The 18,099-nt window shown below is 33.4% G+C and overlaps 1 protein-coding gene across 5 annotated transcripts in view; it reads left to right on the top strand.

Moving 5' to 3' along the window:
• The window catches only part of ATM (ATM serine/threonine kinase), a 124,670-nt gene that overhangs the window by 29,327 nt on the left and 77,244 nt on the right, over positions 1-18,099 (top strand). For all 5 annotated transcript variants that reach the window (XR_009220769.1, XM_058545275.1, XM_058545273.1 and 2 more), the window contains 15 exons: positions 92-187; positions 1,396-1,621; positions 3,213-3,338; positions 4,406-4,531; positions 5,457-5,546; positions 6,860-7,031; positions 7,815-8,014; positions 10,237-10,319; positions 10,413-10,568; positions 11,367-11,442; positions 11,573-11,703; positions 13,539-13,659; positions 15,362-15,535; positions 16,649-16,818; positions 17,755-18,001. Coding sequence is in view for 4 of the 5 variants with exons in the window: in XM_058545275.1 (XP_058401258.1) it covers positions 92-187; positions 1,396-1,621; positions 3,213-3,338; positions 4,406-4,531; positions 5,457-5,546; positions 6,860-7,031; positions 7,815-8,014; positions 10,237-10,319; positions 10,413-10,568; positions 11,367-11,442; positions 11,573-11,703; positions 13,539-13,659; positions 15,362-15,535; positions 16,649-16,818; positions 17,755-18,001 (2,194 nt within the window). In the remaining variant the exon portion in view is untranslated. The remainder of the gene's footprint in view (positions 1-91; positions 188-1,395; positions 1,622-3,212; positions 3,339-4,405; positions 4,532-5,456; positions 5,547-6,859; positions 7,032-7,814; positions 8,015-10,236; positions 10,320-10,412; positions 10,569-11,366; positions 11,443-11,572; positions 11,704-13,538; positions 13,660-15,361; positions 15,536-16,648; positions 16,819-17,754; positions 18,002-18,099) is intronic.

Genomic DNA, 18,099 nt, shown 5'->3' with positions numbered 1-18,099 from the left:
AGATTTACAGCCAAACATGGATCTTTAAGTTTAAAGAATGCTTTAAATGGCTTTTGGTCTTCTAAGTGAAGATTTTTATTTTTCTTTATAGTAATTTTCCTCATCTTGCACTGGAGAAAATTCTTGTGAGTCTCACTATGAAAAACTGTAAAGCTGCAATGAATTTTTTCCAAAGTGCACCAGAATGGTATGTTATCTAATAGAGTTTTGTGTTAAGATAGAGCTTTAATTACAAAGATAATAATTTTAGCAGAGTAGCAGCTATATCTTAAAAATTATGAACTAAGTTGGTCAATTTAAAAAAATCACAACTGTTAGCCAGGGGAAAGCTTATTTTAATTCAATGACTGTAATCTATGCTCTATAATTTTAGATCTATTTTACTGTTTTTTAATGCTGTTTAGTGTAATGTGTGACATTTGCCAATGGAAGAAATAGAATGGTTGTGATAGGAAATTAAAAACATAAAAATTAGGGCTGGCCCTGTGGCTTAGCAGTTAAGTGCATGCGCTCCGCTGCTGGTGGCCCAGGTTTGGATCCTGGGCGCGCACCGACACACCACTTGTCGAGCCACGCTGAGGCCACGTCCCACATACAGCAACTAGAAGGAGTGCAGCTATGACATACAACTATCTCCTGGGGCTTTGGGGAGAAAAAGGGAGAAAAAAGGAGGAGGATTGGCAATGGATGTTAGCTCAGAGCCGGTCTTCCTCAGCAGAAAGAGGAGGATTAGCATGGATGTTAGCTCAGGGCTGATCTTCCTCACACACACACACACACAAAAAAAAGGAACATAAAAATTATGTGAAATGAATTCTTTAAAGATGTGACTCTTTTGTATGTCAAGTAAAATCTGACTATTTGTTAGCTTTAAAAACTAATGATAATTGAGGATAGGGAAAACGAAAATAAGTGTGAAAACTTCATTTTAGTTGATTGATGTAAGAGGCTTATGTTGATCACTGACTGAAAATGACTCACTAGCATGAAGATTCCTAATCTCTCTCAAGAGGGCATAAGATGAAAAAGATTCTACATTTTGGAGAAATCAAAGGTGAAAAAAGGGAAATGTTTTCCAATAATGTTATTAGTGTTTATATCTGGTGTTATTCATATTTTCTTTTTGATACTTTCTGAATTTGCCTTTGAGATTGTAACTTGTATTTCTTTCGTCCATCTATTAGTAAAATTTGCTACTGAATAATGAAATTTGGTACCAGTAAGTATCAAACTCCAAAGAAGAAAAGCATTTAAAAGAATAATCCATTAATGGTATATAAGTCTTTGAATAATGTAGATGCTAAGTTAATCTTTTCATTTGTCATTTATTGCCGCTATATGGAGGTGAAGTATTTTGTCATTTGGTTATAAATTAAAGATCTTACTTTCTTGAAGTGAAAAACACCAAAAAGGTCAAGAAGAGCCTTCATTCTCAGAAGTTGAAGAACTGTTTCTTCAGACAACTTTTGACAGGATGGATTTTTTAACCATTGGAAAAGAATATGCTGTAGAAAAGCACCAACCTAGTATAGGCTTTTCTGTCCACCAAAATCTCAAGGAATCACTGGATCACTATCTCCTGGGATTATCAGAACAGCTTCTAAATAACTACTCATCTGAGGTGAGATTTTAAAAAAGAAATAAAGCGTATATTTGATTCAACTTTGGTAGACTGTTAGGAAGGAGAAACAGAGGGAGGAAAGACACTAAGGATGGTGAGAGACTTGATTTTAAAAGCTACGTGGCTACAAATAGCAAAAATTTAGTATGGAAAAGGAAAAGTGAAGATTAATACTTTGTGTGTTTCCTTTGTACCAGGAATTCTGGTAGACATTAAAGAAGTAGAATTCTTTGGGTAGGTTAGGTGGAAATAATAATGGTTTTGAGCATAGGGATTATATGGTGAAAAAGAACCTGTCAATGCAGAGGAGGGAGATGTTACAATAACAGAAAAGGGCATAATTTTAACTGAACTAATAGATTTTGGTGACACGTGAAGAGGGAGGAGTGATTAATGAACTAGCAGTCACCCATATTTTAAAGGTTATCTAGTGATTTCTCATAAATCATTTCCGTTGTCCCCTTAACATCACAAATGTTCTTTGTGTGTGCTATTCTCTTGCGAAAACTCCCATTGCTTTCTATATGAAATATCTTTCTACCATTTCGTGTGTTTAAATCACCCACGTCAAAATCCTTGCGTAAACCTTCCTTAAATAATTTCAGCCATAATAATTCGTCTTTTAATTTTCATAGTACTTAGTATTTCTATTTTAAAATGACACTTAGCATCTTCTTTGTACCGTAGATATTTGTGTATATTTTTTATATATAAATATCTCTTAAACTATGCTATAAGTTCTTTAAAGGGCATATATATTTTTATTAATCTTTGTATCTTCCACGATGCCTTGTTATATGGTAAATGATAAAATATATGTTGAATAAACTAAAACCTACAAGCTACTCAAAGGAGTGAATTCAGTAACTGGGAATAATGACTCAAAGAGCCAGAGAAGGGACAGTGTGTTTCCTCTGTCTTATCCTTAATTACTGACCTGCTTCTGGATCATAGTTATAATGACTTTCATTACAAAGTAGTATGGTCTTCTGTGTTTTCCCCTAAAATGCCATTTCCTGCAACATAGGAGCAAAAAATCTGAAAATCTTATTTTTCTGTATAACCATTGCAAGTTCTTACATAATTCTATAAAATTGGCTAAGCAGTATTTATTTATTGCAAAAATATTTTGTGCTAGTCTGTGGAGTCTGACAAGCTGAATAAGTCAAGATTCTTGTTCTTCAGAAGCTCAAAATGTCATTTTAATGTCTTTTTACATGAATCTAATTTCTATTCATGTTCTAAGAGTTATAGACATTTGTTTGCCTGTCAGTTTCTTTCCTTTTCTTTCCCCTCTCAGATATTTAAGGGCCTATGTGTGCAGTACACTGTGCCGCTTTAAGAGGAGATACCTTGCTTGGCAGTTAGGAGATAACTTATGCTCTTTTTCCTGAGAATCTGGTTATCACAACTCTGCAGGGATCTCTTACATGTTTTTAGAGATAATCAGAATTATGCCACTATTATCTCAATTAACTAAACTTTTGTTTCTCAATACCTACATCAAATTTGTTCTTACAAAAGATAATTGTAGAGTACTTAAAATTATTTATGAAATATATATGTATTTTTATTTGTGTTTTAATTTAAGACTACAGATTCAGAAACGCTTGTCCGGTGTTCAAGTCTTTTGGTGGGTGTTCTGGGCTGCTATTGTTATGTGGGTGTAATAGCTGAAGAGGAAGCATACAAATCAGAATTATTCCATAAAGCCAAGGTACGAGGATGTATGCTAATAAAGTTTTGGATGAATTTGAATGAAATTTATTCCTGGGAAAATTGGTGTATTTCTTTGGAAAACCTTGAATTTTTATGTAGGTTAACTCTTTCTCTTTCATTTATGCAGTCTGACAAGAAATGATACTATCTGTCCTTCCTTAAGATTTAAAATTATTTTGGGGCTGGCCTGGTGGCGGAGTGGTTAAGTTTGTGTGCTCTGCTTCCGCGGCCCAGGGTTTGCAAGTTCGGATCCCGGGAGCAGACCTACGCACCGCTTATCAAGCCATGCTGTGGCAGGCGTCCCTCATGTTCAGTAGAGGAAGGGGGCATGGATATTAGTCCAGGGCCAGTCTTCCTCTCCAAAAAGAGGAAGATTGGCAACAGATGTTAGCTCAGGGCTAATCTTTCTCATCCAAAAAAAAAAAGAGGGCTGGCCCCGTGGCATAACGGTTAAGTGAGTGTGGTCCACTGCTGGCGGCCCGGGTTCAGATCCCGGGTGTGTGCCAATGCACCGCTTGTCAGGCCATGGTGTGGCGGCGTCCCACATAAAGTAGAGGAAGACTGGCACGAATGTTAGCTCAGGGCCAGCCTTCCCGCAGCAAAAAGAGGAGGATTGGCGTGGACGTTAGCTCAGGGCTGATCTTCCTCACAAAAAAAAAAAAAAAAGATTTAAAATTATTCTAAGCCAACTATAAATATAGTAATTGAAATATATCACATTAAAATTTAATCTCATTAACAAAAATGCTGATTTTTATCTGTACTTTTAAGTTTTTCTGTGATCAGTCATCCTAAAGAGTCCTTGACTGAGTATTAATCAAGTAGGCTTTAAGTGTGAAATTTATTTTCATTTCTGGGTACTATTCTGTCAGCGGTGTGATGTGTAAGGAGAACAGGACATAAGATATAGCATTTAAAATTGTTCGTAATTTTTAATTATACTGTATAACCAAGTAGAACTTCTAAAAACACTTAATTTTACCTCTTAATTAAAACTTTAAAAAGCAATCACTAAGCTATAATTTTAACTGGAATTTTGATTTTTCCTTCTTTTATTCTTAATAGTCTTTAATGCACTGTGCAGGAGAAAGTATCACTCTGTTTAAAAATAAGCCACATGAGGAATCTAGAATTGTTTCACTGAGAAATACGATGCATCTATGTACAAGATGCTTGTGTAACTGTACCAAGGTAAGATGTTCTTACTTGACAGTATAGCCTATCTAGGAGATTGATAACTGATTAATGTTGTTATTGTTTTTTTGGTCCATTTATAAATTTATACACTGATTTAAAATTAAATTGAATGGTAAATAAAGCTAGTATCCAGAGGAATAAAGCAATAGGTAATCTGAGTTGCTCATGAAACTAATTTTGTCATTTCAGGAAGGCTTCTGAGATTATTTTACCGCTTTTATGTAGAACTACATAGGTGACTCTTTTATTGCCAGCATATTTCCATTCATTTAATAAAAATTTATTGACTACTAGCTATGTGATATGCATACCACTATACCAGGGCTATTGCGCGCTGCAAAGATAAACAACTCCAGCACATACCTTATGCTCTCTTCTACCCAGATAGTCTTGTATAATATTTGGTAGAAAGAGTGCTACTGTGTGTAATCTTTGTTTTGATTTGGAGGCAGGCCTGAGGGGTAGCTGAGCCAGGCCAGAGTGTTGATAATAATTGGAAAGAACATTTTTGAAAGCTAATATATATTAAGAACATGGCCATATATCAAGATTATCAGCATACGTTTTTGGTTTTGAAATGTATTTTGTTGTAAATGGGAAAGGAGAGAAGTAGAAAAATAAACTCTAACTTAACAATTATTGCTTGCTTCTGTTTAGGGTCAATTGCTGGTATTTTACTTTAGTGTTTATGCACAGTGAAAGATATTTGCTATAGTTATTATTAATCTAAGAAAAGAGGTTAGTGTTTTTGAAGCAATTTATATCTTGGCCCTAATAGTAAACTCTTTATCTATGCTTCTTATGATAGAGAATTTCCAGTATAGAAGAAAATCTACATTTCATTCACAATAGAGAAAATATCTGCCAGGAATAATTGTTTTTATTTCTTTGCTTGTTTTTTTGTTTGTCTTAATAATAGCACAGTCCAAATAAGATTGCATCTGGCTTTTTCCTGCGATTGTTAACATCAAAGCTAATGAATGATGTTGCAGATACTTGTAAAAGTTTAGTAAGTATGCTTCTTGTTTTACTACTGTATTTCATTGATGCTAAGATGATTTTTTTTTCATTGAAATTTGTTAAATAGGAATACATTTCACAATACATGGCATCTTATATATTTGAAATGTGGAAATTAAAGTTATTTGGTTTATATTTGATTGCTGCTTAATATCAGTAACCTTGCATAGTGCTTGTCTTTTAGTTTTTCAGCAAATAATAATAGACAATGATTGGGAACTAATCATCCAAGGTCATACCTCTTTCTGTGTAACACTGTACCAAAATTCAAAATAATTCTCTGTCCTTAAAAATAAAAATCTTGCCCGACAAGCAACATGTTCTTATCGTAGTATTTTTCTGCTTCCATACAAAGGGGCTTATGCTACAAATACTCTTTTGTCTAGAACAGTGCCTGGCACACGTGGTAGATACTCAAATATGTAGTGAATGAAAAAATATTCTGTAACTTGATTATTTTCACTTAATAATAAATCTTGATCATTTTTCCTTATCACTACAGACTGTTAATCTTTACTTTTTTAAGCAGTAGCATGGTATCTCATTATATGGGAATAGTATATATATGTATTTTTAGCCCCTCTGATCTTAATTAACATTTTAAGTGGTGTCTACTTGTTTTTTGTTACAAAGAGTTCTGTAGTAAAGATTCTTATACTTGTGTCTACTTTTATTTGTGCATATGAAGGATATAGAATAAATTCTAGCAATGGAATTACTTCTTCAGAAGGAATGTTAATTTTGGTTTTTTTTTTTTTTTTTTTGGTGAGGAAGATTGGCCCTGAGCTAACACCTGTTGCCAATCTTCTTCTTTTTGCTTGAGGAAGACTGGCCCTGAGCTAACATCTCTGCCAATCCCCCTCTATTTTGTATGTGGGATGCCACCAGAGCATGGCTTAACCAGTGGTGTGTAGGGCTGCACCCGGGATCTGAACCTGCGAACCCTGAGCCGCTGAAGCGGAGTGTGCGAACTTAACCACTGTGACACCAGCCCGGCCCGAATTTTACTTTTTGATGGATATTGTCATTTTCCTCCAAAATAGTCATACCAACTTACACTTTTCCACACACCCTCATCAATATGGGGTATTATAAAGCTTCTTAATGTAAGAAATTATTTTTAAAATTTGCATATTGTTGTTATTTTAAAGTTTATCCATTTTCCTGTTGTTGGACATTTAATACGAATATCACTGCAGTGTTCAGACATATGAATCTTGAATTGTTTAATTAGGTGAATTTTAACTACAACATGCTCCTGAAAGAAGCCAACTTGGACATCTTTCTTTCTCTTATTTGAAGGCATCCTTTACCAAAAAGCCACTTGACTGTGGAGAAGTAGAATCAATGGAAGATGATACTGATAAAAATCTGATGGAGACGGAGGATCAGTCATCCATGAATCTATTTGATGATGACCCTACTGGTAGTATTAGTGATGCAAATGAATCTGGAGAGAGCCAAAGTGCTATTGGTAAATACATATTTACTGCTTAGGATTTCTTTTACCTCTTTGTGTTGATTTGGTATTATAAACAGGCTCATAGATACCAATTTTATGCTCATTTCCTTTTCCCTTAGTATAGTCTATTAGGATTGTTCCCTCTGTGCATAGATTTTTCTTATTTTTAATTGAGTTTATTGTTTTTCTGTTTATTCTTCATGGGAGGAATTTAAAATAATTACTAAAGAAATAGAACCATATGTTAGATTATTTGGAAAATAGAAAGAAGGAGAATGAAAAAGCACCCATAATGCTATCACTTTTAACCTTTTTTCTGTTATTTCTCTATAAATCCTTTCAAAATTGTAATCAGCATCAACATTCAGATGCCTTTTTATACCTTGTCTGTTTTCTTTTAATATTATTGATAAGCATTTTTTGTGTAGCTACTTGTATTAATAATCTTGCTTTTTAATGGCTTCATAATATTCCAGTTAACATATATACCATAATTTACTTGACCATTTTTTATTGTCATAAATTTAGATTTCTATTTCCCTATAATAATAGTACTGCAGTGAATGTTTGTCCATATAGATTTTTCCATAGATTATTTTCTGATGACAGAATCCTAGAGTAACCTTTTATAAAGAATTTTAATTTTTTACCGTGTAATCAGTTTCACTATAATTTTGCTTTCCATGTACTTTGATCTCCTTTTTTTTGGCAGAAGGGAGGATATTTGAGTTAATGTTCAATGTATATAATTGTTGTGCCCCTCTTTTAGTCTTAATAAGTGTGTTTTATTTTTAGGTGCCATCAGTCCGTTAGCTGAAGAACATCTGTCAAAGCCAGATCTACTTTTTTTAGACATGCTCAAGTTCTTGTGTATGTGTGTAACTACTGCTCAGACCAATACTGTGTCATTTAGAGCAGCTGATATTCGGAGGAAGTTGTTAATGTTAATTGATTCTAGCATGCTAGACCCTACTAAATCTCTCCACCTACACATGGTGAGTTAAGTAAAGTGAGAAAGCTCTTCAATTATGTCTCATGTTGCTGGCTAAGTGTAATGGACTGACATAAAAGAATCACATAGTACCTTTGAAAACTTGAAATTGCTTCTTGAGAAATGAATCTGAGACTAGTTGTAAAATACACTTTTTCTTTTAATGTGCTATAACAAAATTTAAGTGGATACTGAAACGTTAAAACTTGGATGGACTTTGGATAGATTTGTTCTCTTTAAATATAATTAATTTTCTAAATTATTTTAAACTAGGCCAAGAAACACAGATTCTGAATGTAAAAATAATACTTACATAACGTTATAGTTGAAGTCTGAATCTTGCCTTGACTTTAGTTTATATGCTTTTAAATTTTTTGGCTGTAATTTCAAAATGACAGCAGTTACAATACTACAAAGAACTTCCATATTCCCTTCATAAGCTTCTACAGTTAATATTTTACCACATTTGCCTTATCCTCTGTCTACACACACACATGCACACACAACATATACACACATCTTTTTTTCTGAACCGTTTTGAGATTAAGTTGCAGACATGATGCTCCTTATACTTCAGTGTGTATTTCCTAAAAGCAATGATACTCTCCTATATAACCACAGAATAATCATCAGGAAATTAACATTGTATCATTGCATTTAGTTGTCAGGTCTGTTCAGTTTCTTTCAATCTGGAACAATTCCTTAGTGTTTCCTTATCTTTTATGACCTTCCTATTTTTGAATAGTACAGCCACTTGAGCTGTAGAATCCCTCCCTCACTTTGGGTTTATCATGTTTCCTCATGATTAGATTTAGATTTACATTTAGACTTTGATGAGAATATTATAGAAGTAATCCCTCTCTTGCCCTACCCCAGTCTATCTATTCATCTTCTTAGAAGTATTTCAAATTCCAATCCAACATCACAGAGTTTATTTCTTTTTTCTCTGTTCATATTTGTAGCTCTATTTTAGTAAGAAACCTGGCTTCTTACTTAACCTCAATACATTTACTTGTTTACTTAATATTTTTATATGTAACTAACCTCCCAACCTTGTGGGCTATCCCCTTAATCCCAGCACTGGTGAACACGCAGGGAGAGTGCCTGCCCAGCGGGTATGTTGGGTGAGTCCATGGTCATGTCCCTAGTCCTAGCAAATTGGGAAACATGCCAGGTGATTCCCTGATTAGAACCTCTTAAAACATGCAGGTTGAGTCCCTGGTAGAATCCCTGATCATGTTCTTGCTGTCGTGAACATGCTGGTTGATCCCCTGACCCCAGAAAACATGCTTGATTGAGCTCTGTTTGAGCCCCTGGTTTTGACCTTGACAAACACTCCAGTCAAGTCTCCAGCCCCGACCAATGGTGAGGACTGTATACTTTGCTTGAGGCTTTGTTGTTTAAAGTCACTTTAAGACACTCAGTAACATCACACATGATTCTCATGGCAATATTTAAAATGGTCCAATTTAATGTTCTTTTATAATATCTGAGAAGGAGTAAGAAACATTTTTCTACATAATGAAGATAGGGAAAAAAGTTGTCTGATTTATTACTACCACTAGAAAATGATTTGGCAGCTCTCAGAAACTGGCTGCCTGGTTTTAACTACCATTATAACTGATAGTTACTGAGCAGCCCGTTGTATCCATAGAACCATAGAGAGCCTTATAAGGTTGCCTCATAGGAAGACAGGTCAGAGTATTTGACTTCTTCCCTGCCCCTGATTATCTCTGCTTTCCAAAATTCGTTAATAGAATAGTTTTTGACCATTAAACTCTTATCCCCAGGCATAATTTTGGGAGAGTAGGGACATAATATAGTTTTAGATTCTTGCTCAGGCTTTTAACCCCAACAGTGTTAACAATTGTCATTTATTGAATTCCTACAATAAATGCTAGACCTTTACATTTATTTCCTCTAATCCTCATGTGAATCCAGCCAGGTAAGTGGTACATATACCCATTTTATAGGTGAGAGTACAAAGGCTCAGATGACAATGAATGGTTTTTAATCACACAAGTAATAGGTTATGGTGCTGGGATTTGAATCCAGCTCTGTTTGACTTCAAACCTCTTTTTTACTATGCTTTGTCTTTTAAAAATTCACTGTTTTGTCTGTATGTGTGCGCATGTGTCTATATATGAATTTATGGTTACATATATACTTATTTAAGTAAATGATCTATGAAAAAAAAAACTGATTTCACTCTCCCTACTATCTTAGTATCTAGTGCTTTTAAAGGAGCTTCCCGGAGAAGAATATCACTTGCCAATGGAAGATGTTGTTGAACTTCTAAAACCACTATCGTAAGAAATTAAAACCAAATGTTATGTTCACTTTAAATTTGTAAACTAACTGATATCTTCTGTTATACTGAAGTTAAACTTTTTCCACCACAGCAACTTGTGTTCTTTCTATCGCCGTGACCAAGATGTTTGTAAGACAGTTTTAAACCACATCCTTCATGTTGTGATGAATTTATGTCAAGGCAATATGGATTCTGAGACCACAAGGGATGCTCAAGGACATTTTCTAACAGTGATTGAAGCATTTTGGTAGGGACAGACTGTTTTGTGAAGTTCTTATTTTTTTTTTTGCTACCTCTGGATACAGATGCAAACTTTGCATTTCTACGTTAGTGATTTCTTCTAATCTTCAGATGTAATTATATGTACATATTTTAATAATAGTAGAATGTAATTTGTTTTCCCTCTTTAATTACTTGAAGACCTACATTGTTTATTGCTGAAGGCTTGGTTTTTTTAAAGTGTGTTGAGTGTATTTCCTTGTGAATTTTGAATCACATAATAGTTTGACTTGTGGTGAATAAGCAAAGTGCAACAAGCCTAAATCAATTGAATTGTCCATATTCCTAAAATGAATGAATTGACCTTATCACCATCTGGTTATTTCATGCCCTATAGTCACAGTCTAAGTAACACCATGATACTTATAGAGGAGCACATATGTGTAATTTAGAACCTTCATATCATTTAATTGTAAGGACTTCTGAATCAGTATAGAATGTGGTGTTAAAATCTTTGATCTTTTTCCTTTTAAAGCAAGTTTACTATAATGTGATTAGCTGAAGTATGATAGTCCCCAAACGAGGCATAATCCTATAAAACAAATAATGTACATTAAAATGAACTCCTTTTCAACCTAATTTCTTTTAGCTGAAATTTTTGGGAAAGGTGAGAATATTGACATATGTTACATAATGAGAATTAAATTTAGCAAGGAAATAAATTTTGGAAGCAACCTAGAATAACCTTAACGTCCGGTGATTTTTTTTTTTGACTGTGCTTTTATTGGAATGATTATTTAACATTGGAACACTTACTTTATTTCAGGCAATTAACAAAGGAGGGGAAATGCACATTCTCTGTAAGAATGGCCCTAGTAAAATGCCTTAAAACCTTGCTTGAGGTGAGTTATTCCACATTAAGTATTAGTAAGGTCTCCATTGAAATTTTTTAAGCAGGCTTTGTTTCTGTTTGTTAATGGTGATTTTTCTCTTAATATTTCATATTTAACCTCAGTTGCTTTTTTCCCATAGGTCGATCCTTATTCAAAATGGGCTATTCTTAATGTAAAGGGAAAAAACTTTCCCATAAATGAAGTATTTCCACAATTTCTTGCTGATAGTCATCACCAAGTTCGCATGTTGGCTGCAGAGTCAATCAATAGGTAATGGGCCAGGTATTCATGAAGTGTCTGGAACACTGCAGATAACAATGCAATGTCTAGCACAGTCATAGGTCACTAGTGATACTCCAAATAGCAAACACTTATTGAGCGTATACTCTATGCCTGGCTTTTATGTTTTCTCTTAATTCTGATGACTCTATCACTTAGATACTATTATTTTCTCCAGTTTATAAATGAAAACTTTGTGGCTTAAAGAGATCAAGTTACTTGCTCAGTGCCTTACAGCTAGTAAGTGGTTGAGTTGAATGAGGTGTGTCTGCTACCACTTATGGGAGATATAGAATGTTTGGGTATTACTGTGATTTTATATAAATTTGTAAAATGAAAATTAGCACATTTTACATTCTGCTGATTACAATTTATATTTACTTAAGTGAACATACAATTAGGCACTGGGCTGATTCTATCATAGGGATTTGTTTTATGTTTGAGTACCCGAAGAAACAAATATTAATTTTTTAAGGACTGCATATTTATCAGGTTATTAAATTGGTTTTAAAACTCTAAGTTGCAACCTACTTCTGCCTTTAACACCTCGCACTCCCTGTAAATAAAGCACCTCTCTGCTTTATTTTTCTCTGTAGCATTTATCACCACTTGAAATATTATATTTTAATACATCTACCTAGGATATAAGCTCCTGGAAGGCATTGGTTTTTGTCTGTTCTGTTCATTAAGTACCTAGAACAATACTTGACATGTGGTAGGTGTTTAATAGTAAAATAAATGAATATTTGAAGAAAGAAATTACATAATGCTTTAAACACATCAAAGCTGAAAATCATTTGAGTAACTTTACTGTTCAAATGTAAGTGACCAATAATTAAAGATCACGATAAAGAAACTGTACCAACAGTCACATAAATATATGTTTTAGATTACCTAATATGTCCAGAGTTGGAATATGCTGGCAATAGCGTTTTTGTAAATCAGAATTTGCGTCTAACTCCTTAGGTTTGGGATTCTTTTCATTAAGACCATAGTGCATTTTAAGGATTGCTAATGAATTGGTGTACTTCAAGTCCTTAAAAGACAGAAAATATGTACAGAAGTTAAAGATCTGGGGTTTTAGAGGACCACAAGTTGAATATAATAATAAAGCAGTGTAGTGGTGGCATTGAGAAATCTCTTTAAGATTCAAAAATGTATAAATTCAAGAATGGCATGAACATAGCATTTGTTGTTGCTTTTGGTTGTTTATTTGTTAGATATCTAATATTGGGCTATTTTAAGAGAGGTTAGAGAAACTGGAGGAATCAGAGTAACACAGAAAAGTATGCGAGTTTTGATTACTTAAAAAAGCATGAAGGACAAAATTGATTAAAGTGTTGTCTTTAAATATGATAGGATATTATGCAAAAGGCACTGATCAGCTCTTCTCCATCACATAAAAAAGAGTTAAATGGGACATCAAGACATCAAGCTATCCACTTTCAGAGTGATTAATAATAGAGCAGGTTGGCATAGAAGGCTGTGGCTTCTTCTAATTGGTGTTTGACCAGAGGACAATTTTTCTTTTCCAGCTAGTTTGAGTTCATGGCTGTTCAAGTTTGAGCAATAAGCTAAAAGATCTTTTGAGACCCATTTTAGTTCTAGGAGAAAAAGGAATATATGGTAAAGACCCTAATATTAAGCAGTTGATCTGAACCTCTTTAAATGGACTCAGATTTCATTAGTCTTTTAGAAGAAGACCTAGTACGTTAGTTGGTCTCATAGAGTGATTTATTTTTATCCTGTACTGTGCTTTGGAAAGTAAAGTTTAAGGTAAAAAATTATTTCTCTTTTTGTTTTTGCTTTTGTCTTTTGTTTTAAAGATTATTCCAGGATATGGAACAAGGAAGTTCTTCCAGGTTATTGAAAGCACTTCCTTTGAAGCTTCAGCAAACAGCTTTTGAAAATGCATACTTGAAAGCTCAGGAAGGAATGAGAGAAGTGGTAATTTTAGTAATGCATATTTCCTTTATCATATACTTTCTATAAATATGTCTTATATTACTTTACCAGCGTTGGCCTAAGACAGTTGTATCCGATCATTTACAATGTAAAGCTAGACTAAAATGACTGTGTGAATTGATTGAAATTGCCTTTATAGGTCAGAATTGGTCAAATGATGACAGTTTCTTTTGGTTCAGCTTATATGTAGAATTTTTGTGGGAAAAACAAAATTTAATGGGTTTTTATGGGAGTATAAATGGCTTTCTTTAATTAAAAAACTTTTTTGTAAGATCTGATTAAAAGCTAATTCAGAGAATGGTGACAATAGGAAGAACTGGATTAAGAAAAATGTTCTAACAGGGAAGATGAAATTATCTTGGTGTTCTTTAGTGAACCTTGTGCTTTTCATATTTCTCTGTAGAATAATATTTTCAAATTATCTTGGTGTTCTTTAGTGAACCTTATGATTTTCATATTTCTCTGTAGAATAATATTTTTTCTTAAAATGGCAAAAATTGTCTTCGTATTAGAATTTATTCATTCATTGATTTATGCCTTGATATTTTTGTAAAAAGTATTTGAGGTAGTTAATCAAATGACTGTGTAATCTGTAATAGCACAAAACTGAAAAGGACGGTTGCATGACAGAATGTAAATTTAGAAAAGGATTTTAATAGATTGGAAAGGAGTGTAAATAATAAAAAACTTAATAGAGATAACATACATTTTAAAATCAGCTCATCACATGCGAAAAGGGAAAATACTGACATGACAGCAATTCATTTGGAAAAAGAACTAAGAAGTTTTATATTTTGAGAGCACGGTATGAATCAGTATTGTAATAGTCATCAAAAAAGCAAATTCTGTCTTAGACGTCATTAGTAGAAGCATACTGTCATGAACAAGTTGATAAAAAGAACTTGGGTCTTCTGTACATTTGAGAGGACACCTAGCATGTTGGGTTTGGTTCTGAGTAAAAGTAGATTTTTGACTGGGATGTTAGACAATCTGTAGATCTCTCTCCTAGAGGATTAGGTGAGGGAGTTGACTTAGTGGCAACCTCATAGCTATTTTCAGTCGTGTCAGTGATTGCCATTTAGTAAAGGAATTAGGTCTTTACGTGTTCTTGTACCAAAAAACAGAACTAGGATCACTGAGTAGCAGAGTTTTCTAAATGTGAAGTGAAACTTCTATCAAGTATAGCTAGTCAAAAAATTTATGCATCTGTTGGGATATTATAATGATTGATCATTAAACTAAAAACATATATCATTCTATCTAGTTGAATTATTTTATTGGGTTTTTTTAATAATATGTATGACAATATTTTGAAGAGTATAAAGAGCTGTACATTAGGGTATCATAATGATCATAAGCATCTTAAGAAGTATATGTGGTAGTTGAAGAGAAGCTTTTAATCTCTTACCTTCTTACAGTTTCTTTCTTTTTTTAAGTGCTTTATACTTCACTGAAATGTTTGGAAATTCTTTCCGTAAGATCTTATCAAAAGCAGTTTTTCTTACTCTAGAAATTTTGATATTTTCTCAAAAATCTCTACTTTCAGCTCCATCACTGTAGGATTTAAAACTATTCACTGGCTGTTTAGCTGTTGTCATGATATACTTTGATTTTAGCCTGCTTGGTTTATTTGTAATGTTTAAATATTTACATTACATTGTTGTTTTTAAAAATTCTTTTGAAGTCCCACGAAGCTGAGAACCCTGAACTTTTGGATGATATTTATAATAGAAAAGCTGTTTTACTGATGATGATAGCTGTGATTTTATACTGTAGCCCTGTCTGTGAGAAACAGGCTTTGTTTGCCTTGTGCAAGTCTGTGAAAGAGAATGGATTAGAACCTCACCTCATTAAAAAGGTACATGTAGATGAATATCTTTTATTATAATCTTCCTTGGTTAACTTTTAAACAATTTAAAAAGTTAAAGCTAGATTTTTAAAGTGGCACTTATTAAGGACTTGGAGACAGTTTTATTTTTCAAGTTTGGAATATGGGAAAGCAATAACTCTTTAAATAATATATTCACTTATATGCAGTGTCATTTCTTACATTCAGTATAAGAGCATTTCACAAGGCATTTATTGAACTAACAAGGGCGAATGACCTCTCAGCACGCAGACCAGGCCCTCTGGAATAGCATTTATTGAGGGAAACACATAGAGAAAAGAAGAGTATCAAGTGTTTTGCCTGGTGGCTTCTGGGGCAGGACAGTGGGATCTAGCAGGACCAGAAGTCAAATTTTAGAGCTGTGACGCCTTTAAGTTGCATGATTAGAGAAGGAAGACTAGGGTCCAGCCTTGCAATTACATCAGCACAGTGTTGTAGAATGTTCACCTCTGCTCTGTTCCACCACCTCAGCATTCATGGTTTGGGAAGTTCCAGGCCTTTCCATTGTAGATTTTTACATGATGAATCAGTGATAGATCAGTGGCCTGATAGGCCATTTAGCATTCTACGAACATGGTTTCCATGGAACTTCACAATAGTAGGCCAATCTATAGGTAATCAATCTTAGACAAGTTAACCTTTTACCTCTCAGTATTAAAATAAAAAGTTGCTTTTTTTTTTGAGTATACTATTATACTACCTAATTATTAGTATAGGTGGAATATAGCATTTGGATTTTTCTCATTTGCATATAGGACTGAGAAGAATTATTATTTTACTTTAGATCTTCCTTTGAAGCATAACCACATGTTGAAAATTGCAACGTTTTTATGTTTTTATTCATTTAACATTTATTAAGGGTTTGCTCTGTGCCAAGCCCTGTGCTAGTTATATTAAATACATTTTTCTCAGTTAGTCTTGCTGAAGTAGATACTTTCATTATCCCCGTCTCTTAGATGAGGAAATCAAGGTATAGATAAGTTAAATGAATGCTTCAAAGTCATACTGTAAATAAATATTAAGGATTTAAATGATTTATTATTTTGTTTTCTTAAAACATTGACTTATTTTTTATTTGTACAGGTTTTAGAGAAAGTTTCTGAAACTTTTGGATATAGAAATTTAGAAGACTTCATGGCTTCTCATTTGGATTATCTGGTTTTCGAATGGCTAAATCTTCAAGATAGTGAATACAGTTTATCTTCTTTTCCTTTTATTTTATTAAACTACACAAATGTTGAGGATTTCTTTAGGTAAGTTTACATATGGCACATGTGAAATATGTTTAATTTAAAAATAGGTAATAATGTTTGGCAATCCCACCCCCCCCCCCAACTCCGACACACACACAGAAGTGGGAGGCTGTATAGTATGGGAGGCAGGACAGCTTGTTTTAATGAAACTGTATTGAAGGGAATCGCCAGATTTTGGATCTGGTCCTACCTATGCCAATAACTAGCCATGTGAATTTAGGTAAGCCACATAAACACTCTCTGGGCCTTGGTTTTTTAATCTGTAAAGTAAGGAAGTTACCCAAGGAGATGTTTAAGGTCCCTTTCAGCTTTAAAGTTTGATAATCTTCTGTGTAAAAAATCAAAGATAAAACTAGTGGCTGATTATTTCTGCTTTGTTTTTCTTTTCTGTTGCTTGACTATAGGCCATTTAGTTATTGTTTCTATTAGATTTAAAGTTTAATGTAAAAGTATTCATTTTGCTAACTCCAACTCTGGAGAAGAAAATTTTGAAACTGAGGAGGTTTGAATAACTAAAGAGTAACGTTTAGGTATCAGGATGATGAGAAGGCAGTTTATAATTGTTTAGTGGTCCTTATTCATTCATTTTGGCAATAACAATATTTACATTTATTCTTTGAATTCACAAATTGCTTTTCATTTTATAATAATTTTGCATGAATTGATTATGCAGAAGAAATAAATATATATTCAATCCCCACTGTTTTTTGACCACAGAATTAGGGTGGTATATTCTAAGATCTCTATTTTTTTTTTAGTGTGACTATTTAGAATTTACTTCATTTCTCCATTTGTAAAATTAGGTGAAGTGCTTAATGATCTAGATGAAGTTATACTCTAGTGGTTATTAAAGCATTTTATTATTTTAACAACTATATTAAAAAATTTTACTTTGAGAAGTTATATATAACATACAGTTTAAATTTTTGGTTTTAGATCTTGTTATAAAGTTTTGATTCCACATCTGGTGATTAGAAGTCATTTTGATGAGGTGAAGTCCATTGCTAATCAGATTCAAGAGGATTGGAAAAGTCTTCTAGCAAACTGCTTTCCAAAGATTCTTGTAAATATTCTTCCTTACTTTGCCTATGAGGGTACAGGAGACAGTGGAATGGCACAGCAAAGAGAGACTGCTACCAAAGTCTATGATATGCTTAAAGATGAAAACATATTAGGAAAACAGGTATGGCTTCAACTTTTACCTACTTTTTATTCCCTAACTGATCTGAAATATAACTTTAAAATTTTAAGGCTATTTATTCATCATTTATTCAGTTAAAT

The sequence above is a fragment of the Diceros bicornis genome, chromosome 7 (assembly GCF_020826845.1).
Source record: "Diceros bicornis minor isolate mBicDic1 chromosome 7, mDicBic1.mat.cur, whole genome shotgun sequence".
NCBI classification, from domain to species: Eukaryota; Metazoa; Chordata; class Mammalia; order Perissodactyla; family Rhinocerotidae; genus Diceros; species Diceros bicornis.
This window is presented reverse-complemented; position numbering and strand designations above follow the sequence as displayed.